This window comes from Micromys minutus, assembly GCF_963924665.1.
Source record: "Micromys minutus genome assembly, chromosome: 29".
Classification (NCBI taxonomy): Eukaryota; Metazoa; Chordata; class Mammalia; order Rodentia; family Muridae; genus Micromys; species Micromys minutus.
This window is the reverse complement of record NC_137964.1, coordinates 25,281,371-25,308,468: the sequence shown is the minus strand read 5'-3', so window position 1 is coordinate 25,308,468 and position 27,098 is coordinate 25,281,371. Positions and strand designations below refer to the sequence as shown.

Here is a 27,098-nt window from a genome sequence, read left to right as displayed (position 1 = left end):
AGAGTTAATAAGATGGTCAGGCGTAAGTGTTTAATAGAGGAAACTATATTTAAAAATTTATTGTTCAGTCAAGAGAATACAGATTAAGACAGCTCCAAGCTCTCCACTCCACCCACCCAAGGAAAAAAAAAAGGAAAAAAAATTAAATATGTCATTTACTTAGGTTTTTTTGAATTCAAAACTGTTAACTGCTGACATTAATAGTGTGCTATGACCTAGTTATACAAGACAAAGATGGATTCCAAGTCATAAGGAAAAATCCAGATCTTTTTAAAAGGTCTTCTTCATTCTTCCAAGTGTGAGTCCTTTGGCAAATGTTAAACACATTCAGGCGTCCTGAACTGGATGGTGGAGTCAAAGGAAAAGCATCCCCTATTTGCAACAAAGGAAAAACCCACTTGGCCATTTAATTCCATTGCAGAAAAATGGCTCCCCTCATCTGTTGGCCTCTCCTTGGAGTCTGATGAAGGATGTTTTGAGATCAGCGTCTAATAACTCAAGCCCTATAGAAGCCGCGTGCTGATTGGCTGCCGCGCCCTGCCGCCCTGCTCCAGCCAATTACCTACCCACTGCCAAATTACAAACCCCGAAAAGAGCCCCAATATGAAATACACCACCACGAAGCCCGGGCGAGGCGGCTGCTTCGCCTCGGCAGCCCGAGAAGAGAGACCGAGGGGTCTGCAAACAGATCCACGCGAAAGCCAGGGACGCCTCAGAGTTGAACTCACAAAATGGAAGCCGAGCGCTGATTGGCCGCCGCCACTCCCGGACCTTTAATAAAGAAAGGGGAAGGAAAATGATAAATGCAAAAAAGGGGACTCTCTGTCGCTGGTGGCTGGAGGAAGGAGGGAGGAAGAAGCATGTGTTCAAGACAATTACTGGGCGCTTCCCTCCAAAAATAAAAACAGAAAGGAAAAGAGAAAAAATAAATAAAGAGCTATCTTCCAGGTCCAGGCGAGGGTTGTATCCTCCCAGGAATGTGAAGGCTAAGGTGGTTCCAAATCTTGGTTTCCCCTCCCCAGCACAGCTCCAGGGAGGGAGGGGGTGTGCGGGCCGAAGAGGAAGCGGGATCCGAGATACCTCGATTGCAACTCGTTTGGGGTCGACGTCTGCCTCCCTCCCCAGGCTCCTAGTAGTCAAGCACACACAATCACCCCACTCGAAACCCAGCCCTTAGCCGAGCCTCCACGCGTCCCCCTCCGGTCTGGGCAGTTTGGAAACAGTTTGGGAGGCCCTGGGGGCGCACGCCGTGGAGTGTTCCGTAGCTCGAAGGGTAGCCCCAGCCGCGGGGGAGGTAGAAGCCGTGGAGACCCCCTCTCCCCCGCCAGCCAAGCCCCCCACCTCAGTCCCAGCAGAATAAATAAATTAAAAGGCCTTCCCCCCGGGGAGGGGGGGGAGGCAGTGTGGGAGCGCGCGAGTGAGGGGTGGGGGGCCGCTGGGGCCCGGGGCTTTGGCGGCGCAGCTGCCGCCGCCGGGAGAGTGCCTGGGGAAGCGGCGAGGAAGGCGAGGGGAGGAGGAAGAGGAGGAGGAAGAGGAGGAGGGTGAGCGCTCGGGTCGGGCTCCTTAGCGGTGTATTGTGGGATGTGCGGCTACTGGGAGCCGAGCCTCCGCCGCCAGCCGCCTCCCGGGCAGCAGCAGCAGCAGCGGCGGCAGCAGCAGGGGCAGCAGCAGCAAGGGCAGCGGCAGCTCGGGGCCCGGCAGCCGCTAAGGCGGCGTCCCCCCCATCCCGGCCCCCGGTCCGGCTGCCCCGGCCTCGGCTCCCGCGGGGGACACCATGTACTGGCTGGCGGCGCAGGGAGGCCGGCGCCCGGCGGGGATGTAAGCGCGGCTGGGGAGGGAGAGAGGCCGCGGTCAGAACAGCCGGGCGGCCCGAGCCCCCGGCCCCCGCCCCGGCGGGCGACGCCAGGCCTGCCGCGCGCCCCGCGCCCGAGCCGGGCCGAGCGCCACGCCGGGCGGCCGGCGGCACCATGGGCCGGAGCCCGCGTCCTCCGTGCGCCCCGGACCGCGCCAGCCCGCAGCGGGGGCCCGGGGCAGCCCCTCGCTGCCAGCCGGAGACGGTGGCCGAGCGGGCGGGCGCGTAAACCCTCCGGAAAGGGTTTATTCTCTCGCTCCATTCTTTTTTTTTTTTTTTTCGGAGTGGGGGGGGAGAGCTAGCGAGACAAGCTTTCGGGGAGCGCTGGTAAGGTGGGAGGGGGTGGGGGCCAGCCGATTGGATTCTTTGGCGAATGTGTAGAAGCGGCGGAGAGGACAACAACTTGCTGGTTTTCAGGTTGGGTTAACGGCATGGAGAACAGTCACCCCCACCACCACCACCAGCAGCCCCCGCCGCAGCCCGGCCCTTCGGGCGAGAGGAGGAACCACCATTGGAGAAGTTACAAGTTGATGATTGACCCGGCTCTGAAAAAGGGGCACCATAAACTGTACCGCTACGATGGGCAGCATTTCAGCCTGGCAGTGAGTAGCCGGCGCGCCTTCCCGCCACCCCCACCCACCCCCGGTGGAGCCCCCAGACAGAGGCGAACAGAGGGGGACCCCCTCTCCCAGCCACCTGGCCAACTGTCAGCCAGGGCTCCCTTCCCCTCATCCTGGAGTGGGACTGGTGCCTGGAAGGGGGGGATCTGCCCCTGCCCCTGGGGAGGGTGCCAGCCCTAACATACTGAGCCCCCTATCTCTGCCCACAGATGTCCAGCAACCGCCCGGTGGAAATCGTGGAAGATCCCCGGGTGGTCGGAATCTGGACGAAAAACAAGGAGCTGGAGCTGTCGGTGCCCAAATTCAAGGTAGGACCCCTCCTCTCTGTCTTACGGTCCCTCCCCCCCTCCCCTTTCCCCGAGTTCGAAAATAACGCCAGTCCTGACCAAGCCCAGCCGGATTCTGAGTTCCCGCCGTCCAGGACTGGGAAGTTTTGGCGGGGAGGGGGAGAGGGGTGTCCTCTCCCGACCACTGTAAACAAAATAACACTCGGAGAAACTGTAGCGAGGGCACTGATACTGTATCCTGCCCGCAGAGCTGGGGGCTACTGGTCCCCACCTGGGTCCTTTGCACCCAGGGCTCTGGCTCAGGGACCCGCCCCCCTCCCAGCCCTTTGGCTTTAAAGGGGACAACTTTCTAGACCAGAGGGTCGTCCCAGATACAGCAGTAAGGATAGGGGACCAGAATAGGGGGTTGGGGAAAGAAACTGTTTCTTTTTCCCCTTTCCTTTCGAACCCAGAGGACTTCCAGGTTCCAACCGATTTAATCCTCCGCTTCCCAGGCCCGCCCGCATGCTTTTTTTTTTTTTTTTTTTTTTTTTGGTCTTGTTTTGTTTTTAAACATTAAAAGAAAAATAAATCTTTTTTTTTTTCTTAAACTGCTGGGCAAGTAAGGAGTGTTGTGTTTTCTCTTTGGTTTTAATGTTTTCCAAACTCCCTCCCCTCCCCCCCCCCCCCCCCGCGGCCCCTGGCAGATCGATGAGTTCTACGTGGGCCCTGTGCCTCCAAAGCAGGTGACATTTGCCAAGCTGAATGACAACATCCGTGAAAACTTCCTAAGGGACATGTGCAAAAAGTATGGGGAGGTTGAGGAGGTGGAGATTTTGTACAATCCGAAGACCAAGAAACATCTGGGCATTGCCAAGGTGGTCTTTGCCACCGTCAGGGGCGCCAAGGAGGCAGTCCAACATCTGCATAGCACTTCTGTCATGGGCAACATCATCCACGTGGAGCTGGACACCAAAGGTTAGTGGAGGCCTGTTGGCGGCCACTGGGGGAGGAGCTGGAAGGCCACCTGTCAGTGTCACCCCTTTTCTGGGAACCATCCTCCTCCCTTCAGAGTTAGGAGAACCCCTCTACCGTTGTCTCTTCCTTGGGATTCCCCACCACCACCACCACCTTTATTTTTTGTCCCCTCCGGAGGGCAGAGTCACATGGAGCCAAATGTGTTGTCTGTTGCTAGGAGACAGACTATAATTTACCAAATGTACCAGTCCTTGGCCACTGCACCCTTAGGGACCACCCAGAGACTTCCCCACCCATGACACCCCCGTGGGCTGCTCTCTGGGCCCCAGTGGCCTCCGCTTAGACAGTCCCTAGTGTTGCTGCTAGTGTTAGGGGAGATGGGAGGGTTTGTTTATTTGTAGGGGGCAGAGGAAGAACCATGTACCTTTAAATTCATAAAAGTCATTCCTTAAAGTTCTGGGGTGCCATGCCCCTTCACCCCCTACCAGTGCCCCATCCCTGAACCAATCTGAGCTCTGGAGTGTTTCATTGATAATGTTCTGATAGCATTGATAGTGGATCTTGGGGGCGGGCTGCTCTGGGTGCTCATGGGTTGACACTTGTCTTCCCTCCTCTCTCTTAAAGAGACAGCAGCACCTCTGTTTGCTCGGTCAGGCTAGGGAGCCACACCTCCTCCCTCTCTGCTCGGGAGTCCTGGCTCAGGTGGAATGGTCTGGCCAGACACAGGGCAGTGCCCCTACGTTTACCTGTGTCCTTTCTAAGATTCCTGCTGATCTAAGGGAAAGTGCAGGGTGCTTTGGGACCAGGCAGTTCTGTGGTCCTAATGTTAAGTCTGGAGTTGAGGGAGGTGCATGTGGCGCAGGGAGGTGGGATAGGGGTGGGAGGGGGACTGCCTTGAAGGATTCCAGGGGTGGAACCCTAGTATCCAAGCACACCAAAGGCAAGACAGAACAACTTACTTTGTTTTGCTACATGGTGGCTACATGCTGCCTCTGACCAAGCAGGGTAGTGCAGAGTTGTGGGTTGTGGTAACTTTGAGTGGATTTGGTTAGCCCACTTGCAAAGCCTGGGCCTACTCATCTCTGTCCAGTCTACAGCCCTCCTGCTCTTTTCCCTAGTTCCTCAACCTCTTAGTAAATCGGTCTCCCCCCTGCGCGTGTGCATGTGTGCATTCGTGTGTGTGTGTGTGTGTGTGTGTGTGTGTGTAAACAAACTATTAAATCTACCACCTAGCCTTACATTAAGATGACGTTCCATTTCCCCCAAGACTGAAGCTTGCAGTCCCCCTCCCCCATCACCTACCCACACCTTAAAAAGCAACTAAGTCACACTATAATTTTATTTCTGGGGGTCAAAAAAAAAAAAAAGGAAAAAGAAAGAAAAACCACAGTCCTCAGATACTACCACCAATGTTTGAGATTGTATTTTGAGAAAGAGACCGGTAAATCGTAGCTCAAGGAATACACCTTCTTTGCATATGTAAGCGGCTGCTATAAGGCTCTATAAATACCAATAATCTGGGGCCTGGTTGATAAGAATCTCTCTCTGGTGGGTAGAGAGTTAGGCATCGGGCTCACTGGGACCATGTGGGCCCCAGGTCATCCCCAGGCAGACTTGAGGTACTCTTGGGGCTTAAGCTAGTGGAAAGCATTGTGCATTGGTTCCCAGTAATGTGTGTGTTTGACAGCCTTTGCTTGTCTTTTGACCCCAGATAGTCACCAGTCACCTCTGTCACCAGACTTCCTCTCTCCTTGCTACACACTGTGGCTATTCTGTGGTGAAAGAATGTGGGGGGTGGGGTGGTAATGACTTTTTTTTTGTGGGGGGGACTATAGTCTAAGTAATGGAAAGAACTTTTCATTGAAGATGGCATTTTGGGACTTTAGGGGTCGGGGAGGGGGAGGGCTCTGTCCCACAAAGGCATTAGCCTCAGAATCTCATGATTAAAACGATCATAGTTTTGCAGCTTTGTTAGAAAGAGGAGACTCTTGGATGAGGTGAGAAAGGGTAGGAACCTGATCCCAGGACTGCAGTGTCCTCAGGCCTGTGGTCGCAGGCACAAGGGATCCATGAATATGCTAATAAGCGAGTTGGAATCCCCATGGGGATGTGTCATGCCAGAGCCTCCATGGATACCCTTGTCCCTTGCCTGTTACAGGGGAAACTCGCATGCGCTTCTATGAACTGTTGGTCACAGGCCGGTACACCCCCCAGACCCTCCCAGTGGGCGAGCTGGATGCTATTTCTCCAATTGTGAGCGAGACTCTGCAGGTAGGTTTATCCCTGTTGCTCTGCTTCAGCCCCTCTGGTTTTAGAGGCCTGACCACACTTGCTGTGCGCTCAGAGCTGGTCTAAAAGCCCTGTTTTTCCACATGTGTGTCAAAGCATCCCTGTGTTTGGGTCTTAGAGTCTGGTGTCTGGGCACCCCCTTGTACTCCTGTTTCCAGAAAGCAGAGTTCAGATCCTCTTCCAGAACAATCTGCTCCCTCAGCCCACTGTCTACCAGGATGCTTACTTAGCAGATTTTACTCAGCCACAGTTTCAACTTAGGTGCCCCCCCCCCCACACACACACACCCTCCACCCCTCAGATGGTTGAAGTCTGTTTGCTTGCCAATCAGGGGGTCACACTGTTTAAATCTGTAGAAATTGTAAGGACTGTCCATCAAACCCCAGACTGAAGTCACTGGTCACCTCTCTGTGCCCCACCCTTTAATGTGAGATGACCTGAGGAGGGAAGGAATGTCTCCCTACACCAACATGTAAGGGTCTTCTCTTTCTTCCTATATTAAGGAGAAAGTCCTCCACGTGTCCAGAGGGTAAACATCTATACCTAGGGGTAGGGGGAAAAAATAAGAAAAAGAGAAGCAAACAAAAGAACACCTGAGAGCTTCCAGACACTCCATTTCTTTCCTTGTGCTGGGAAGTTGTGGGCTCCATGCTCCCTAGTATAGCCAGAGTTCTAGCAGGAAGGAACTCCATTCCCCTACGCTGTTCGCTGAGCATTTCTCCCTCCAATCCCATGATTTCTTTTCTCTCCAGCTATCAGATGCTCTGAAGCGTCTCAAGGATGGCAGCCTGTCTGCAGGCTGTGGCTCCGGCTCCTCCTCTGTCACCCCCAATAGTGGTGGGACCCCCTTCTCCCAGGATACAGCTTACTCCAGCTGCCGTCTGGACACACCCAACTCCTACGGACAAGGCACCCCAATCACGCCACGCCTGGGCACCCCTTTCTCCCAGGATTCCAGCTATTCCAGTCGTCAGCCCACACCCTCCTACCTCTTCAGCCAGGACCCCACAGCCACGTTCAAGGCAAGGAGGCACGAGACCAAGTTCACGGATGCCTACAACCGCCGGCATGAGCACCATTATGTCCACAATTCAGCAGCGGCTGCAGTGGCTGGAGCCACAGCTTCTTTCCGAGGCTCCTCAGACCTCTCCTTTGGGACAGTTGGCAGCAGCGGCACTCCCTTCAAGACTCAATCCCAGGATTCCACCACATTCGCCCATACCCCACCTCCTGCCCAAACAGCCACTGCTTCTGGATTCAAATCAGCTTTCTCTCCATACCAGACTCCAGCAACCCCATTCCCGCCACCCCCCGAGGAGCCCACTGCCACTGCAGCCTTTGGGACCCGAGACAGTGGGGAGTTCCGAAGGGCACCTGCACCCCCACCCCTGCCACCCTCTGAGCCTCCAGCCAAGGAGAAGCCAGGCACACCTCCTGGTCCCCCACCCCCTGACAGCAACAGCATGGAGCTGGGTGGTAGGCCTACCTTTGGTTGGAGTCCTGAGCCCTGTGACAGCCCTGGCACCCCAACTCTGGAGTCTTCTCCAGCGGGGCCAGAGAAGCCCCATGACAGCCTGGACTCCCGCATTGAGATGCTGCTGAAGGAGCAACGCACCAAGCTGCCCTTCCTGCGTGAGCAGGACTCGGACACTGAGATCCAGATGGAAGGCAGCCCCATCTCCTCCTCCTCCTCCCAGCTCTCCCCACTCACCCACTTTGGCACTAATTCGCAGCCCGGCTTCCGTGGTCCCTCGCCACCCTCCTCACGCCCCTCTAGCACAGGCCTAGAGGACATCAGCCCTACGCCACTGCCTGATTCTGATGAGGATGATGACCTGGGCCTGTGTCTGGGACCCCGGCCCCCACCTGAGCCAGGCCCCCCAGACCCTATGGGTCTTCTAGGCCAGACAACCGAGGCAGATTTGGACCCGGCAGGGGACCGGACCCCAATCTCAGAGCGGATGGATGAGGTACCACCATGTCTGTGTGTCTGGGATTGATTTTGACTGTGTTTCATTCCTTCCCCCATGTTACATGTCACTAGCTAAGGCACAGGAGCAATGGGACCCTGTGACAGCTCGGTCCTCCTTGGAAGAGTCTAGGCTTTTCAGCTTGGGCGAAGTTGTGACAGTGGGCTTTGCAGCGAGCGACCCTGGGCTGTGCTCGCGGTTCTAGGTCACCATCTCTGTTAATTGAGGAATGGTCAATCCTGTCACTCAGGCAGACTGGATGGAGGTTGGCCAGGGTGCTGTGTGAGACTGGCTCAGCAAACTCCCAAGTGCCAAGTCTCTGAGCGCGATGCACTGTTGAGACTAGAAAGCACACAGGTGGGCAGGTGGAGCAGTTTGTCCGTCCAGCTTCCTTCTCCCAGTGCCTTTAGACTCTAAAGTTTAGGGGGAAGGACTTAGGGTTAGCTTTGGAGGGGGAACAGTGTAAAATCAGGCGAAGGTGTCTGCCCCCTACCCCTTCCTTTCCTCACTCCATCTCATTACCCAGACCTCCTGTCTCAGAAGTTTTGAAGCTGGGCAGGTGAAGGTTCCACTGTCCAGGTTTTCAGGGAGAGAGGAGCATTGTGGCATCTTTCTGGGCTCACAGATTGAATCCCTGTACTGGGCCTAGCAGGCATGAGCAAATAGCTCAGATACAGAGCCATACAGAACTGTGTCCTCCATTCCCCAGCCCTTCAATAAGCCCCTCTGGCTGCCTGGAGCGCAACTTTGGGAGCCAGGGGAGACTGCAGGTGGCTGAGGCTCCTGGGAGCCCGCAAGCCGCTCTGGGGAAGTGGTTTCTGGCTTCAAGGGTCAAGGCAGAGGGAGTTGACAGGTGTAGTGGAGCGAACCAGGCTGTAGGCCCTTCCCCCATCCCTTCTAGGCCTCCTAGGTTTGGCGGATGTTTTTCATGACAGCCACCTGGTCCAGGGTTGAGAAGCCCAGAGTTGCTAGAGAGCACGGGGCCGCCCTCTCACTCACTCACTCCCTCCCTCCTTCCCTCCCTCCCTCCCCGGGCATCAGAGAAGAGGGAACTAAGGCTGGGAGAGCTGGAGTCTGAAATGCTCCAGGACTGACTGACTCTCAGATGCTTCAGAGTAGGGCTGAGCATCAGTTCGGCCCTCCAGCGCCCCCTGCTGGCCGCTGGGAGAGCAGTCCTTAGGTTCTCTGGTAGCGCATGGAGTAAGATAGTTCTGCTCCCACCAGGCCGAGGTAGAGAGGGAGCAGCAGCTTGGGGAGGACCGGTGGGAAGGGACAGAATAGGCAGACACTGGTGAGTAAAAAAATACAAGTTCAACCCCAAAGCCTTAGCTGTCTTGTCACATGGACTATGAGACCTAGAGGAAGGCATTTTCTCGCTCTAGTCTCAGTTTCCTCATCTGTTGAGTGGATCAGTAAGGGTCCCGCCTCACCATCTCCATAGAAACCAGGAGTCACTTCGTGCACCTGACCTATAGCAACTGCCTGCCAGCTGGTTCCCACCCGCTGTGCTCAGGGAGGGAGGGGCAGAGCCAGTTTGCCTGTGCCCCTGTGATTGGCTGACTCTAGCAGCCGGAGTTAACCCTCTGAGCGCTGCTGCACGGTGCTAGGTGCTGTCCGGAGCTGACTTTAAGGCGTTCTTTCTCTTCTTGCTCAGCTTTCTGGCCCTCTCTCACACGAGTACCTTGAGAGTGAGCTAGTACATAGGTGTACAAGGGACATGAGAGTCTGGACACTTCTTGCCCCATCGATGACTCCTGGGGCCCTCCTCATCAGGTGGTGTGTGGCCTCTGACCTCACGCCCTCTCTGCCTTCCAAATCAAAGCACTTACTGTCTGTCAAGCTTGTTTTCTTAACATTTTCACCCAGGGTGAGGTGTGGGGGTCTGACCCACCCAGGAGCCCCATGTGGGACTGGACCTCATCTTTTCTCACCTTTCCACCAGTTCCCAGGCTCCGATCCCAACATCCCAAATACCCACGTCTCAGAGAGTCCTCAACTTGTCGATCTGACCCAACTTGTCCTGGACTCCTCCCCTTCCCACCCCCTTTGCCCTCTAAACTGCAGGTCTTCACTGGACAGGTGTCAGTGCCTGTCCCACTGTCTTTTGCCGGATGCAACCGCTATCTGGAACTCTCTCAGCCTTGCCAGCCCCCTTCTAAAATCCAAGGAGACTTAAGTGAGAAGACCAAGAAAAGATTAAAAGGGCCCAGTGGAAGCACGCTTGCCCAGATCCTCAGCTGTAGAGCACTTACCTAGTGTGCTCAGAGCGCTGGGGCTCAGTCCCTAGCAGGTCAAAAACAAACAACCCCCCCCCCACTTAATGAGTCCTTAATGTGGCTGCCCCCACCCTGGCAGCCAGCACTTGCTCAGCGGGTACCTTTTGCACAAGGCCTGGCTTGGCCACAGTGTGGACCACACACTGACTGAGCCCAGGCTGGGGAGCCACTTCCTGTTTCAAATGGGGGGGGGGGAGCTGACTGTGTCTCTTACTGGTTGCATGGTCTCAGGGAAGTTACTTAAGCCTTTGAGTGTCCCAAGTTCCTCCTTAGTAAAAGTTGAGAGAACCAACCTACTTTGCCCAGGGTTGTTCTAAGAATTAGCTAATATATGTAAATTTTCCTGGCACATGGGAAACTGCTGCCAGTGTTAAACTCTTTCCTGTGATCTCTCAGGCTGCAGCAGAGTTCTGTCCCCTCCTCTCTCCCCCTCCTTTCCCCCCTTCCCCCTCTCCCCACCTCTTTTCTCTCTCCTCTCCCCATGCTGAACTTTGGTTCAGGTTATCTTCTTCAGCTCAACCATACTTAGTCAGCTCCATACCCAGTAAGAACTGCCTCTGTCTTACTCACGTTTGGGTTCTCCACACCTAGAACAGTGCCTGCCTGGCACACAGGGGCTGAGTGAGTGGCTATTTTGGTGCCGCCTTGGAACACAGGGGAAAGTATGATTTGGAATGCTTGGTTGATTTGCCCTTGGGAGTTTCCTGTTCTGATCCCAAGCCTTCAGGTTGTTGGTGCTAGCTAGGGAAATGCTTACGCCTGTCTTCCCTCGATGCTCTCTCTTCCAGGACCAGCAGTCCTCTGGAGAGGACATGGAGATCTCAGATGATGAGTTGCCTTCAGCTCCCATCACCAGTGCTGATTGCCCCAAGCCCATGGTGGTGACCCCAGGGGCAGGAGCTGTGGCAGCCCCTAATGTGCTGGCTCCAAACCTGCCTCTGCCCCCACCCCCTGGCTTCCCTCCATTACCCCCACCCCCACCGCCACCCCCACCACAACCTGGCTTCCCCATGCCCCCACCTTTACCGCCACCGCCACCGCCGCCACCACCATCCCATCCTGCAGTGACAGTGCCCCCGCCACCCTTGCCAGCGCCACCGGGTGTCCCACCCCCACCCATCCTTCCACCAATGCCACCCTTCCCACCGGGACTATTTCCTGTGATGCAGGTGGACATGAGCCATGTGCTGGGTGGCCAGTGGGGTGGCATGCCCATGTCCTTCCAGATGCAAACCCAGATGTTAAGCCGGCTCATGACAGGCCAGGGTACTTGTCCCTACCCACCCTTCATGGCCGCCGCAGCTGCCGCTGCTTCTGCTGGGCTGCAGTTTGTCAACTTGCCCCCCTACCGGGGCCCGTTCTCACTGAGCAACAGTGGCCCAGGACGTGGACAGCATTGGCCACCCCTGCCCAAGTTTGACCCCTCCGTGCCGCCACCGGGCTACGTACCACGCCAGGAGGATCCGCATAAGGCCACAGTGGATGGGGTCCTGCTAGTGGTACTCAAGGAACTCAAGGCCATCATGAAGCGTGATCTCAACCGCAAGATGGTAGAGGTGGTGGCCTTCCGGGCCTTTGATGAATGGTGGGACAAGAAGGAGCGAATGGCCAAGGTATGTAGGCGGATTCTCAGGGAGCCTTAGGGTGGCGAGAGGGCAGGCAAGAACTGGATTGGGTAGCCCTTTCTCTGAAGGTGTGTTACTGGATGTTGTGCTTGCCTCTGCAGCCATCGCGAGACTCCTTTACAAAGTGCTGACAAGCGGTGTGTCTGTCGGTGGCACACACCTTAAATCCCAGCACTTGGAAGGCAGAGGCAGGTTGAGTTTCAGGCCAGCCAGAGCTACACAGAGAAACCCTGTCTGGAGAAACATAGGTAGACAGACAGACAGACAGACAGACAGACAGACAGACAGAGAGCAAGCTGAGCAGGTTGGACCCATGGCCACTGGTTGCATGTGGCTCTTCCCCTTTAAATAAGAGTAGACGAAACAGGAATGCACAGCAGAAGCAGTTCCCCATTGGCCCACACTGAGTTTCAGGGGCTCAGTGACTTCCTGACCAGCGGCTGCCAGTCCAGGTGGTCCCACAGCCAAGACTTCTGAGACCTGACTCACCTTCCTTTTCTCTTGTGATACATTTGACACGATCTGCCTTGGGACTGCCACTTACCCTCGTTCTGGGAGGCTTGTCTGTCTAGACACTCACAGCCAATCCCTAACTGCCCCTTCTCACCGAGGGACGTTTTCTTGAATCCTTTTTCTTTAAGGGGCGGAGTCTCAGCCTAAGCTATGAAGGCTCAAGGATGCTCCTGCTCCAGCCTTAGTAGCTGTCAGGACAGGCACTTGCCTGGCTTTAGTGCTTTTAAATTCTCTCAGACTGAGAGTAGTGGAGCACACCTTTAATCCCAGCACTAGAGGGTGGGGCGTGGGGAGGAGAAGGCTGCAGGATCTCTGAGTTTGAGGTTAGCCAGGGTTACACAGTGAGACCCTGTCTCAGAAAAGCAAATAATGATAAAAGTAATTAAAGGAAATACCTCAGATGCTGCCCTGCCTTCTAGTCCTCGATACCCCTCACTCCAGCCGCAGGAAAGCAGACCTGTCAGTTTGGCTGTCCCTCCCTGCACTTCACTTTAGGGAGCCTTGTGACTGGAAACTTGTTCTTTGTAGTGTAGGTGAGGACTGTCAGGACTCATATTTTGGAGTAATACAACCAGAGAGAACTACCTGCCACACAGTTCTTTACAGCTGCCCCCCCACCCCCAGTTTCTAACAGTTACAGCTAACTAAAGCTGTGGGGTCCCCTCTCAAGATGGCTCATTGTGTCCAGTTCTTGTTCATACTTTCAACCCGGTATGTCAGAGCCTTGAGTGGCCGCCTGTGGGTGAACACAGAATAGCTGTGCAGGTGTGCTCTGTAGTTTGTTGTTGTTGTTTTGTTGTGTTTTATTTTTTCATATATATATGTATATATATATATATACATATATATGTATATATATAATTTTTCTGGCTTTTCTTTTTTTAAGATTTATTTATTTTATGTATATGAATACACTGTTACTGTCTTCAGACTCCTAGAGATCCACCTGCCTCTGCCTTCCAAGTGCTGGGATTAAAGGCGTGCATATGCACCACCACCGCCAGGCTGTTGTGGTTGGTTTTTAAGAGAAGATTTTAAGTAACTGGGTGGCTGTTACTTGCTGTGTAACCCAGGCTAGCTTCCAACTCAGAGATCCACTTACTTTCGCCTGTGTGATACCTCACCTGACTCATATACTGTAGACGGTCTCACTTTAGTTAAAATCTGCTTTATGTTTAAGTAAAATAGTTACTGAAGCCAGGTGATGCACACCTTTAATTCTGGTACTTGGGACAGAGAGGAAAGGTGGAATCTGTGGGTTCAAGGCCAGCCTGGTGTACTCAGCAAGTTCCAGGACCGCCTGGGCAACATAGAGAAACCCTGTCTCAAACGAACAAACAGAAACAACAAACAAAACAAAAGAAAAAAATCTATTCCCTTTTATAATAAAGAATAATTTTGAACTGAGAATTTTCCTATTTCCACCTCTGGGATATTAGGATTTCAAGTATGCCCCACCACACACAGCTTAGTGGACTCTGGGGATAGAGCCCAAGGCTTCCTGCTCACCAGACAAGCGCTCTTCCAGCTGAGGTGTGTCCCCGGCTCTGAGTAAATTCTTTTAAGCTGCTGACACAGCCTGAGCCAGATGTGGAGCACATCTGTCATCTCACACATGGGAGGCACCCCCACTGTCCTTGCCAGGAATGTCAGAAATTTAAGGCCAGCCTCAGCTACACAGTTTCCTAAACAACAAAAGTGGGCTGGAGAGACATCTCAGCAGTTACAACACTGGCTACTTTTGTAGAGGACCCATATTTGTTTGCCAGTAACTACATGACAGGCCAAAACTATCTGTAAATCCAGTTCCAGAGATCCAGCTCCCTCTTCTGGCCTTCATAGGTACCAGACATCCACAGCACACAGACATATATGAAGACAAAGCACCAGTACACATAAAATAAAAAATAAACTTCCCAAAAAAAAAAAAAGATTTGCTTATTTATTATATCAAAGTACACTGTAGCTGTCTTCAGACACACCAGAAGAGGGCATCAGATCCCATTACAGATCCCATGTGGTTGCTGGGATTTGAACTCAGGACCTCTGGAAGAGCAGCCAGTGCTCTTAACCACTGAACCATCCCTCCAGGCCAAAAATAAACTTTGAAGAGAGATTATGTAACAAATTCAAAAAGCTGGGAACTTGGGTTTGATTTTTCTTTTTTTTTTTTTTTTTTTTTTTTTTATTTTGAGATCCTGTCTTGTGTAGCTCAGGGTGGCCTCAATTTTGCTATTTAGCCAAGCAAAGTTGTCCTAAATGCTCCCACCTCCCAAGTGGTGAGGATTACAATTGTGAACCACCAGACCAAGCTCCATTGTTGTAGCATTGTTTGTCTGGTGGTAGTATTTTATATGAATGGGTGTTTTTGACCATATGTAAGTGTGGTGAGTACACAGAGGCAGGCATCAGATGCCCAGAGACTGGAGCTACAGATGGTTGTGAGCTGCCGTATGGGTGCTGAGAACAAGATCCAGGTCCTCCGCAAAGGCAGCCAGTGCTCCTAACCACTGAGCCATCTCTCCACTCCACCCTCTTTTTTTTTTTTTTTTTTTTTTTTTTAAGACTGCGTTTCTTTGTGTATAGGCCTGGCTGTCCTGGTACTGGCTTTATAGACTAGGTTTTTAAGTACTAGCTCAAGAAATAATATTGGTTTCAGTATCTGAAAGAAGAACCTTTAAAGCCCCATTCCTTCTCTTATGGGTTAATGGAGTTAGCTGTGTAGACACTGGACTGTAACTCACTGGAGCTGTACAGCACAGGGAAATAAGACATTGTATATCTGTCGTGATGCAGACATGTCCTTACGGCACACGGCTCTCATTTCTGCCTTCCACATCTGAAGGCTAAGCTCCAAAAACTGCAGCTAGAGTGGGGAGGTTGGTGAGGCCATGGTGGAGGGCCAGTGTGTGCTCTAGAACCCTGGGAAGAGTGAGTGAGGTGTGGCCAGGTATATGGGAGGAAAGTGTGCCATTACCTAGAGCTGCCTGCAGGGGGCAGCAGCAATGTCTTGGACTGTGGTCACTCTCCCTTCTCTCCCATCCCAGGCCTCACTGACCCCCGTGAAGTCTGGTGAACACAAGGATGAGGACAGGCCAAAGCCCAAGGACCGAATCGCCTCCTGTCTGCTGGAGTCGTGGGGCAAGGGTGAGGGCCTGGGTTACGAGGGCCTAGGCCTGGGCATTGGACTGCGGGGCGCCATTCGTCTGCCCTCCTTCAAGGTCAAGAGGAAGGAGCCGCCGGACCCAGCCTCTTCCGGTGACCCGAAGCGGCTTCGGCCTTCAACCTCTGTGGATGAGGAAGATGAAGGTCTGTGCTTTCGGCTGCCCTGCCGGCTGGCCATTCTTTCCCCCTTCTCCCCGTCTCTGCATCCCTGCTCGAACTCTGTCTGTTCCCACAGAGTCGGAACGGGAGCGTGACCGGGACATGGCTGATGCCCCCTGCGAACTCACCAAGCGGGACCCCAAAAGCGTGGGTGTGCGACGCCGGCCAGGACGGCCCCTGGAGCTGGACAGCGGCGGGGAGGAGGACGAGAAGGAGTCCTTGTCAGTGTCCTCATCTTCCTCGGCATCCTCATCCTCGGGATCTTCCACCACCTCACCCTCATCCTCTGCCTCAGACAAGGAAGAGGAGGAACGAGGAGAAAGCACTGAGGAGGAGGAGGAAGATGAGGAGGAAGCGGAGGAGGAGGAGGAAGAGGGCCCCAGGAGCCACATATCCTCGCCTTCATCCTCATCCAGCTCTGATAAGGTCTGGATCAAAGGCTCTTGGCTGCTGGATGCTGGGTGCTGGGACATAGACCTCTAGCTCACCTGTGTCCCTCTCTCCCTGTACCCCAGGATGATGATGATGATGATGACAGTGATGACCAGATGGATTCTGACATCGATGATCAGGGTACAGCCCTGTCAGTGGCCAGTGAGAAGGACAATGGAGATTCTGAGGAAGGTAAGCAGGGAGATAGGCACCCTGGCCCGCCCCCAGCCTGTGCTCCAGACCAAGATGGAAACATCAGTCACTGATACTCTGGGATTTTTGAGAGGCGTGCTCATTAAAGCACACACCTCGCCTTGTGTCAGGATTCCAGCTAAACCGAATGGCAGAATGGGTCAGTCCAGAGACCCAGAAAATAGATCCATAGATCCGTAGGTACTTGACCAGGGTCTGGGTTGGGGAGGGGTGTTGGGTGGAGTGCTTCTAACTGTTGATGGGAGTGCTTAAGAGCTAAGTGGAGGGGTGGTCACTGCTTTGGGAACCCTAGGTGCTGAGATTGTTCACTTCCAAATGTACAGTCTTATGTTAATTTCACCTTGCTCTTCAACTGTTGAGGAGTAGTTTCCTCCCCTTCAGCATTTGAAGGCTGTGTTCAGACGCCTTCCTGTTCAAGGCCTTTGGGAAAATATCTAGCAGGGTGCGGGAGCTGCCCCGCTGTGAATTAACCCTCCCCAACTTGTGTCCCTCACCCAGAGGAGACAGAGAGCGTCACCACCCCAAAGGCCCGGGCTGAGTCGTCGTCGTCTTCTAGTGAAAGTTCTGGATCCTCTGAGTTTGAATCCAGTTCTGAGTCCTCATCCTCATCTTCATCCTCGGAGGACGAAGAGGAGATGACTATACCTGGGGAGGAAGAGGAGGAGGAAGAAGAGGAGAAAGAGACTGCAATGGCTACAGCAACGGTAGTGGCAATGGCCGATGAAAACATGCCTCTAGCAGGTGGCCAGGACTTTGAGCAGGATGGGGCAGAAGTGCCTCTGGACCCGAGAGGCCCCACAAGGGAGTCCTTGGGCACAGAAGAGGAAGTGGACATTGAGGACGAAGTTCCCGAGATGGAGACTCCTGTACCTATGGGTACTCAGGAGATGGATGAGAGCCCAGAGCCCCCAGAAGAGCCAAGTCCACACACACAAGGGGACATGTTGCTCTCTCCAGAACTTGCTGCCATGGAGACGGAAGCTCAACCCCCATCACCCCCGGAACATGGTCCAGGTATTTCTGCAGCCTCTGGGGTGGGAGTCAGGTGGGGCATGTGGCAAAAAGCTGGGTAGTCTGTTTGCCATCAGAACCAGTCCCGGGTCTTCTGGAAGTTGCCTCGGCAGACCCCCTCTTTGGGATCACGGATGAACTCATTATTCACTGCCAATATGACCAAGGGTCCTTAATCCATGTTTCCCTGAGGTATCCCCATACACACACTCACTGGGAACCTTTGGTTTGTTTAGTGGCAATTAAGTAGAACAACCTGTGGGTGCCAGGTCAGGTGAGAGGGCAGTGGACTCTTGACCCTGCATCACTGTTAGGGCAAAGCTGGCAAAAGGCTCATAGCCAGGGCCTTGGGATGGGAGGGCCTGCGGTGGCAGAAATGGTCTCTCTGCCAGACACACTGTTGCCACCAAGTTCCTTCTGAGGAAGCAGTACTGTTAGTTCATTATAACTCATTTTAATATTTCAGAATATGTAACATAGCTGAATGTGTTTAGCATGTACCTTTCTGAGATGAGGGAAAAAGCAAACTGTAGATTTTGTGTAATGTGTCCCATTTGACTGGGTACAGACCACAGCTCTTTAAACAGTAACTCAACAGAAGGTTCTTTTGGCCCCGGCACTAATTTCAGTGTTGTTAATACAATAGTAGATCAAATGGACAAAGATATGTGAAGCAAACAGACTAAGTCAGAGAGACAGGTTACAACAAATGCATTCGGACAAATCAGATCCCCAGAGAATGGAGATAAGTACCAGGAGAAGTTTGTGAAGACTGTCAAGGACTCAGCTGAGGCTTGGGTCTTGTTCCACCATGAAGCAGGTGGGCCTCAGGGACATAGTAGTATTTTGTTCTCTGGGGTCCAGGCCCAAGACCTTGTATGCACATGCCAGGGAAGTAATGTGCCACTAAGCTGTGCTCTAGCCATAAGAACAAAGCTTTGAAGACACGGGGGAAAGTGAGCACTGCTCCTCTTGGCACTTACAGAAACCCCTTCTGAGTCCCTGACTCTAGGCCGGTTACTTGTGTCTGTATGTTAAGCACATAGAAGGGCAGTAAGAATCTAAGGCTCTGAGTTTGAATTAAATAACAATGTGGCGGTTCTGCCTACCTCTCCACAGAGTCAGACCTGGAAGTGGAGCCTGAGCCCCCTCCGATGCTCTCCTTGCCCTTGCAGCCACCATTGCCACCCCCTCGACTTCTCCGGCCACCCAGCCCACCACCTGAGCCGGAGACCCCAGAGCCCCCCAAACCTCCTGTCCCCATGGAACCTCCCCCTGAAGACCAGCCTCCACGTACCCCAGGCCTCTGTGGCAGCCTGGCCAAGTCACAGAGCACAGAAACAGTGCCGGCCACCCCAGGCGGGGAGCCTCCATTGTCAGGGGGCAGCAGTGGCCTGTCACTGAGCTCCCCGCAGGTGCCTGGCAGCCCCTTCTCATACCCATCCCCATCCCCTGGCTTGAGCAGTGGGGGCCTTCCACGGACACCTGGTCGGGACTTCAGCTTCACACCCACCTTCCCTGAGCCTAGTGGACCCTTGCTCCTGCCTGTCTGTTCCCTCCCAACTGGACGACGAGATGAGCGCGCTGGCCCCCTGGCCTCCCCAGTGCTCCTGGAAACTGGCCTGCCTCTCCCACTCCCCCTGCCTCTGCCATTACCTCTGGCATTGCCTGTCCCGGTCTTGAGGGCCCAGCCTCGGCCACCTTCCCAGCTGCCACCCCTGCTGCCTGCTACCCTAGCTCCCTGCCCAACCCCCATCAAGAGGAAGCCAGGCCGGCCCCGGCGATCCCCACCGTCTATGCTGTCCTTGGATGGGCCTTTGGTCCGGCCACCACCGGGGCCTGCCCTTGGGAGGGACCTTCTGCTTCTGCCAGGCCAGCCACAGGCCCCCATTTTCCCCAGTGCACATGACCCTCGGGCCGTGACCTTGGACTTCCGGAACGCGGGGATCCCAGCCCCCCCGCCGCCCCTCCCACCCCAGCCTCCCCCACCCCCACCTCCACCACCTGTTGAGCCCACCAAGCTGCCCTTCAAGGAGCTGGACAACCAGTGGCCCTCTGAAGCTATTCCCCCAGGACCTCGCCGAGATGAGGTCACTGAAGAGTACATGGACCTGGCCAAGGTGCGGGGACCATGGCGACGGCCACCTAAGAAGCGCCACGAAGACCTGGTGGCCCCATCGGCCTCACCTGAACCCTCACCGCCCCAGCCTCTCTTCCGGCCCCGCTCAGAGTTTGAGGAGATGACCATCTTGTACGACATCTGGAATGGTGGCATCGACGAGGAGGACATCCGCTTCCTGTGTGTCACCTACGAGCACCTGTTGCAGCAGGACAATGGCATGGACTGGCTGAATGACACACTCTGGGTCTACCATCCCTATATCCTGCCAGATTTGGGGGTCTGCATCCTTCAGGAGCAGGAAGCCCCTCTCGGCATCCCGCCTTGTTGGTCACAGTCATGGTACCAGGGAAGTAGCGGTATGGTCACCTAGCAAGCGGTTGCCGTGCCAGGCTTTTGTCACTCCCATAAGCAGCAGAGCCGATCTCAGGCCCAAGCAGGGCATAAGCATAATTGTTGAGGACACTGTGCTGATCCCTCAGCACAGCTCTGCCTGGCTGAACTGAGTCCCCAGTGGCCCAGTAATATACAGAGTAGTTAGTAGTCTCATTTAACACAGGAAGAAACTGATGCTCAGAGAGGCTAAGTGATCTGCCCAGAGTCACACAGCTAGGGAGTGGCAGAGCAGAGCATTGAAGACGAAGCCTGCTCTAGAATCTTCTAGCTCTTTGCAGTGATCCTATCCTGAAGCTAGGTTGTTACATATGGTCCTGCTGTAAGGACGGTCCCCATTGGTCCACACTATTTTGAGCATTTGCTGCCTGCCTCGGGAACTCTACCGAGTACTCGGAATATATTTAACTGTCTATAGATTTATCTTTGCCCCTATCTTCTGGTGAGAAGCAGGCAGGAGAGTAGTAATAAATGTGAATATTGTCATGCAGTTAGGTACAGATCCTCATCAGAGGTGGGTGGTGGACCTGGGCTTCCTTACCCCTAGAGATGGGTCTGAGGCTGGGGAGGCAGGGAGGAGAAACCAGGAGGGGGAAATCTCTGAGAATGTCCATGTGGCCCTTGACCCACACCCACCCACCAGCCTCTCCTCAGCCAAGAAAAAGAAACGGGAGGACGGTATCCGTGAGCACGTGACAGGCTGTGCCCGAAGCGAGGGCTTCTATACCATCGACAAGAAAGACAAGCTGAGATACCTCAACAGCAGCCGTGCCAGCACGGACGAGCCCCCCATGGACACCCAGGTACCGTGAGCAGGGCCTGTGTAAGTCCGGACTCGGAGTCAGGTTGGGGTCTCCTAGGGACTCGGGCAGCATCCTTCTGGGCTGTGAAAGGGGAAAGGCAAGGCTGGAGTAGTCTGGACTATGTAAGCAGATGCTGTCTCAGAATTTAAAAAAAAAAAAAAGGCTGCCTTTTATTCTGTGGGTGGGGAGAGTCCAAATGGTTTTAACCTTGGACATAAGTGCATTCCCAAAAAGTTGGCTTTTCTCTCCTCTATTCAGTACACACCTATGGTGTACTAAGCATCTAGTGGTGTGGGAGGAAACATTCAGGCAAACACACAATCAGGAGCAAATGCCTTGGATAAGAGGGAGGTTGGCGAGTCCTAGGGGGTCAGAGAAGGTCACGCTGGATCTGAGTGAGGAGGGAGGAAGCCACATAGAGCAATAGGAAGAGACCACAGAGAATAGAAAAGGGTCTTGATAAGGTACGAGGGGGAGGGAGGTTTGGTTGTGAGAGAAAGAAAAAGCACTTCACATGCTGATAGGTGGTGGTGGTGGTGTGCTTTTTGTTTCTTAATGATTTACTTTTTTATTTTGTTTATATGAGTACACTGTAGCTGTCTTCAGACACACCAGAAGAGAGCATCAGATCTCATTACAAATGGTTGTGAGCCACCGTGTGGTTGCTGGGAATTGAACTCAGGACCTCTGGAAGAGCAGTCAGTGCTCTTAACCGCTGAGCCACCTCTCCAGCCCCAAGCCTCTTTAAACACAGCACTCAGGAGGCACAGGCAGGCCTGGTCTACCGAGCAAGTTCCAGGACAGCCAGGGCTACACAGGGAAACCTTAAACCTTAAACCTTGCCCCAAAAGAAACCAAAACAAACAAAAGAGTCTGATGGGAAGAAATGGAAAGGCCAGAGATGCTCAAAGCCAGGAGGGGGCAAAGGGAGTGTGTGTGGGGGGGTAGGGCCAGGTGTGTGTGTGTGTGAGACAGGGCCACATCTGTCCCTTTTTGACTTGTCACCCCCCCCCCGTCGTACCAGCAGGGTATGAGCATCCCAGCACAGCCCCACGCCTCTACCCGGGCAGGCTCGGAACGGCGGTCTGAGCAGAGGCGCCTCTTGTCCTCCTTCACTGGCAGCTGTGACAGCGACCTGCTCAAGTTCAACCAGCTCAAGGTGAGGCTAGACCTCCTCTGGGGCAGCCAGGTCAGCAGCGGGACCTTCGGGTACTCACCTATCCTGTTCCTCCCATCCGTCCCCTAGTTTCGGAAGAAGAAGCTCAAGTTCTGTAAGAGCCACATTCACGACTGGGGCCTGTTTGCCATGGAGCCCATTGCTGCTGATGAGATGGTCATCGAGTACGTGGGCCAGAACATCCGCCAGGTAGGTGCCGCCTGCGGGGCCTGTGGGGGGGGGTGGCATGGGTGTGGAGCAGGCCCAGAGTCAAGGCTCTCTTTGCCACCAGGTGATTGCAGACATGAGGGAGAAACGGTATGAGGACGAAGGCATTGGTAGCAGCTACATGTTCAGGGTTGACCATGACACCATCATCGACGCCACCAAGTGCGGCAACTTTGCACGCTTCATTAACCACAGTTGCAATGTAAGTGCCCAGTGAGGGACCGAGGTGGCTCCACCTGGAAACTAAAGGACCCAGGGTCCCAGGCACTGTGATCCTGTGAACCATGGGTGGCAGGGAGGGCCAGTAGACGGGGAGCTTTTCTCCTGAGCTCAGTTGTTATGTCTGTACAGTGGGCGCGCAGTGGGAATTCTGGAGTCATGGGAAAGACTGAAGGTGCTCGAGAGGCGGGCTGAGGCCAGGTGTGAGGCCTGGCACATACCTTTAAGCCCAGCATTCAGGAGGCAGAGGCTAGCCTGGCCAATTGGTCAGTAAATGGGTTGCCTTGCAAGCCCAGAGACCTGAGTTCAGGCCCCAGAACCCACAGAAAAAGGGTGTGATGTGATACCGGTACTGGGGAGGTGGGAACAGGAGAATTCCCTGAGCTCACTGGCCTGCCGGCCTAGCTAATCACTGTTGCCAGTCAGGTGAGTGATGAGGTGGCTTCAGAAGTAAGGACATGATGGGGAGGAGCCAGGGCCAGGAGCCAGAAGGGAGGACTTGGGGAGGAGGGAGGACTTGGAAAAGGGTTTTGCCTTCAGGCTCCCAGTGAGCTTGATCTCTGTAGTAAGTTCACCTTCCTCTTCAAACAAAAGTAGCCACAAGCAATAAGCCAATGAAGAAGGGAAAGACTGTGCCAATAAAACTTTGTTTGCTAAAGTAACTAAAGGCAAGTAGGGCCTACAGTTCATAACCCCTTATCCAGGGCTCAGACACAACACCCCCATAGAAGTACAGATTTAGGAATCTCCTGCAGTGTGTCTGGTGAGGAGTAACCTTGCTCATCCTTAAGACATAATTACTTTTTTAACGTGTATGGATGTTTTTCCCAGTGTATATATGTACACTGCACGTGTTCTGATACCCAGAGAGGCCAGAAGAGGGCACCTGACTCTGGAGTTAGGGTCTGGTTGTGAGGCGCCCGGTGGAGGTGGAAGCTGGGAACTAAACCTTGGTCCTCCGCAAGAGTCCCCTCCTCATTTTTATTTAGTACCAGGCATGGGAGGAGCTAGCTGGAGGGAGGGGCTAGCTGGAGGGTGGCGCTTGGTAACCAGGACTCAGGCCTGGTTGGCTTTGATAGCTCCAAGGCGGGGGGACTGGGTGGGGCCGGGTAGGGCCCTGACCCCGTCTTACCGCATCACCACCCTGTCTTGCAGCCCAACTGCTACGCCAAGGTGATCACGGTGGAGTCCCAGAAAAAGATCGTCATCTACTCAAAGCAGCACATCAATGTCAACGAGGAGATCACGTACGACTATAAGTTCCCTATCGAGGACGTCAAGATACCCTGCCTCTGTGGCTCCGAGAACTGCCGGGGGACCCTCAACTAGTCCCTGGGTGCCAAAGGCCAAGGATGTCAGCCTCGCCCGCCCAGGGCCAGGCTCCACCCCCCACCCATTTCAGGTGCTGTCCTTTTCCCCAGCAGCCGCACTAGGGCCTGGCGCCCCCCCACACTATCCCAGGACCCACCCGCAGCTCCAGCCCCGCAGCGGGAAAGGGCTTCTCTGTCTCTCCACCTGCGTCTTTCCGTTTTATAGATGCTCTTTGCAGGCTTTGTATCCTTGTGTATCTGGCTTTCCATTCCCCCTCGTCCATCTCCCCTCCCAGTCTCCAGCCTCGGTCTTTCCCCGTGAATGCTGCTCTGTGGTGTTGTCTCCTCTTTATTTTCTTCCTTGTCCGAAGAAAAGACATTTTAACCGTTGAAAATGTGAAGGCAGAATCAGAGGAGGAGCCCTGTGGGAGCTTGGAGGCCTCAATGAAACTGTGTGTGGGCCCAGGGTCCAGGCTGACCCTGGACAAGGTGCTGCAGGAGGAGGGGGGCTCCAGCGGCCTCAATCTCAGAACACTACATACCCGGAAGGCCCCTCCCTGCCTGTGGATGCAGTGAGCAGACCCCACAGTTTCTCCTGGCCTGTTCCCCAGTCTGTTCCTTCCCCTGTGGTTGAGGGTGCCCTTTCCCTTTGGTAGACCGTGGGGGAGCCTAGCTGGTCCCAGACAGGAACTTCCTCTCTGGGTGCTCGCAGCTGCCCTACCACCCCCAAGTCCTTGGGTTCAATGTTTACTTTCTCATTCGGATGCCAGCAACGATGGAGCCTCCCAGGGTGTCCCCAGTGCTGTGGGTGCACTGGAAAGGGTGTTTCCACTCTTTGCAGCCTTGGCTCTGCCAGGGTGTAGAGGGTGCCAGGGCCCTCAGGGCCCCTCGCCCCCAGCCCTGCCATTACGGGTTGTCTGACCGTACGCATGTGACATTTTTTTGTTGTTGATAAGCTTCGCCCCATTATCCCAACTCCCCACACCTATGTCACCCCTGCTGGAGGCCCCCACCTGGGAGGCCATGGCGTATTTATTTCCATAGTGAGCAGGTTGTTTCTCCTAGAGAAAGGAAGATAGTCTTGGAAATGATTTTAAAATTCAGATCTACATCTTGGACAGTTCCCACCCCCACCCATCCTATTAGCCTCCTTCCCTGTCCTGTTCAGGTTTAATTACCATGAATTTTTTTTCCTTGTGGATAAAATCAAACTGAAGGGAGGAAAATTATTTTGGCGTTCAGAACCAATCCCTGTAGATAGACTGCCACAACAGACTTCTTCTTGGGAACTTTGTTTCTTGTAGAAACAAGTGGGAAGACTTTTTTTTTCCCCTCATTTCTTTGTACTTCAAAAAAAAAAAAAAAAAAAAAAAAAAAAAAAAAGCAAACCAACCAACAACAACAAAAAGACACACACCAAAACAGCAAGTCCCATCCCCCCCGGAAAGCAGAGCAGGCATGTAAATACTTCTGGTCTGTGACTGTTGTGACCCAGAGTCCTCACCAAGATGAAGTGCTCCGGGTGGGGCTGACCCCACCCGTGGACCAGGCGGCAGCGCCTCTTGGTATCTCGGCTTGTGTCAAGCTTCCTTATCATGTAGATTCTGTACAAAGAATTTTTTTTTTCCTTTCTCTCTGTCTTTGGTGGTTTTGTTGTGGTTTTTCTTTCTTTTCTTTTTCTTTTTTTCTTTTTTTTTTTTTTTAATTCTCCACAGGCCCCCTGTGTTTGAGACTGTGCCCACCGGTCCGAAGGTCGAAAGGATCGTTGGCATTAAGACACAAGGGGCACCTGGGCACAGCACTAACCTTCTCTTCCATATGCAGTTTACTGCATAATTGTGCAAATGAGAAAAAGATTTATTTTTCACAAGAAATGTGTAGCTAGTAAATATGGCTAATTTGAGTTATTTCTGCAGCCCATCCCACTAGGGGGATATCTTCATCTACTGACATCCATCACAACGGGATGGAGATGCCCACAAGCCAGGTCCTTGGCAGTACCTCACCGGACCCCATTATGGGGTCCGCATGTATTATCCTTGGCTGACTTCAGTTAAGGGTGAGGTGTTGAGCTGACCCTTCCCCAAAACTCCTGGCTTCCTCCCCAGCCCCCCAGGAAGTGTTTGCAATAATCCTGATATGCGGGCCCATTTTTCTTTGAAAGCTTTTGTTATCATTGAATAGATCTCTGCTTTTGAAGGGTCAGGGGTTTCTGATTCCTCCCCCCCCCCCCTTCTCTCCCTGCCCCTGCAAAGAAGAGAACCAATAAATTTTAGGGTTGTCTGTGCGTATAGACTCTGTCATCCGTATGTAACTTGTTTTTGAAGAGAAGTGTTTCCGTTGTGGGTGTGTCTTGCTGTAAATATTTGTTCATATTTTTGTGAATTCAATACTATGTACCATTGTATTATAGTAACTTTTATAAAGCAAACCATAAATATACTGACTTTTCTTACAGCTACGCCGTCTCTCTTGCTCTCCCCTCCCCCACCCCACCCCGTCTCCATGGTGAAAGTGTACCCTTGTCTCGAGGGTGGGCTGGCCAGGCTCAGGAACTGCAGGGGAAGAAGTGATAGACCAGTCTGAACATTGTGGGTTTGTTTGCTTTCGAGATTGTTTTATTATCTAGCCCTGGCTAGCCTAGAATTTCTAGCTGTCCTCTGTCCTTAGCCTTCTCAAATGCTGGGGCTGTAATCAAGAGCCACCAAGCCAGGCTGCCAAGTTCTCCACTCGATTTTGCCCTAAGGCTTCAGAGCCTGCTTGTGGGTTCTGAACTGGTCAGACTAGTCAAGCTAGACACCCCACCATTTTTTGGTTTTTTTGTTTTTTGTTTTTTGTTTTTTTTTTTTAAGAGAGTTTTTTTGTTCTAGGTAATTTTTCTTAAGCTCTCACTTAGGTAATCTGGAGCAGCTGATGATGTGTGATGAAGCAAAAAAAATCAGTGTCACAGGCCTGTCATCCCAGTTACTCCAGAGGCTGAGGCAGGAGGATCACAAGTTCAGAGCATGGGTTGTGCAGTGAGTTCTAGCCCAGCCTAGGCGACTTAGAACCTGCCTCAAGATAAAACAGTATAAAAACGGCTGGGAGGTGGGCAAGATGGCGCAGCAGTTAAAAGCTTGAGTTTGCTTCCCCAAAACTCCAGTGCTGGGAGAGAATTGACTCCTGTAAATTATCTTCTGGCCTCTACAAGTATGCTGTGGCCTGTTCTGGGTAATGGGGGTGGTCTCCACGGGGGTCCCTGAGAAGACTCAAACCCAGAACAAGGCTGGACACAGTGGCCCACACTCAGTAATCCCCCACTTGGATGCAGGTAGAGGGATGACCAAGAGTCTGGGCCAATAGGACCAGTGAGATGGATCAAGAAGAACCGGAAGCTGCAGGCTTAGTCCTCAGATCCCACAACAGGAAGGGGACAGCTGGCTCCTGAGAGTTGGTTGCCCTCTAGTCTCAAATGTGTGGTGTGTGTGCCTACATGCACACGTATACCTCACACACAATAAT

At 53.4% G+C, this 27,098-nt stretch overlaps 1 protein-coding gene across 1 annotated transcript; it reads left to right on the top strand.

Annotated features, from left to right (window-relative positions):
* The first annotated feature begins 1,521 nt into the window (after positions 1–1,521).
* Positions 1,522–25,991, top strand: SETD1B (SET domain containing 1B, histone lysine methyltransferase). The gene is made up of 17 exons (XM_080941290.1): positions 1,522–1,818; positions 2,270–2,454; positions 2,682–2,780; positions 3,446–3,716; positions 5,875–5,987; positions 6,758–7,975; positions 11,040–11,864; positions 15,437–15,698; positions 15,790–16,139; positions 16,229–16,337; positions 16,857–17,372; positions 18,489–19,748; positions 20,518–20,684; positions 21,712–21,843; positions 21,931–22,050; positions 22,133–22,270; positions 23,443–25,991. The coding sequence occupies exons 2-17, from the start codon at positions 2,284–2,286 to the stop codon at positions 23,614–23,616; spliced, it is 5,925 nt and encodes a 1,974-aa protein (XP_080797416.1). The 5' UTR covers positions 1,522–1,818; positions 2,270–2,283; the 3' UTR covers positions 23,617–25,991.
* Positions 25,992–27,098: the final 1,107 nt, after the last annotated feature.

Excerpts from the sequence above, each read along its gene's own strand:
- SETD1B (XM_080941290.1), top strand. The coding sequence starts at position 2,284 with ATGGAGAACAGTCACCCCCACCACCACCACCAGCAGCCCCCGCCGCAG. Across the intron at positions 2,781-3,445 it reads TGTCGGTGCCCAAATTCAAG|ATCGATGAGTTCTACGTGGG; the intron begins GTAGGACCCCTC and ends GGCCCCTGGCAG. Across the intron at positions 7,976-11,039 it reads TCTCAGAGCGGATGGATGAG|GACCAGCAGTCCTCTGGAGA; the intron begins GTACCACCATGT and ends TCTCTCTTCCAG.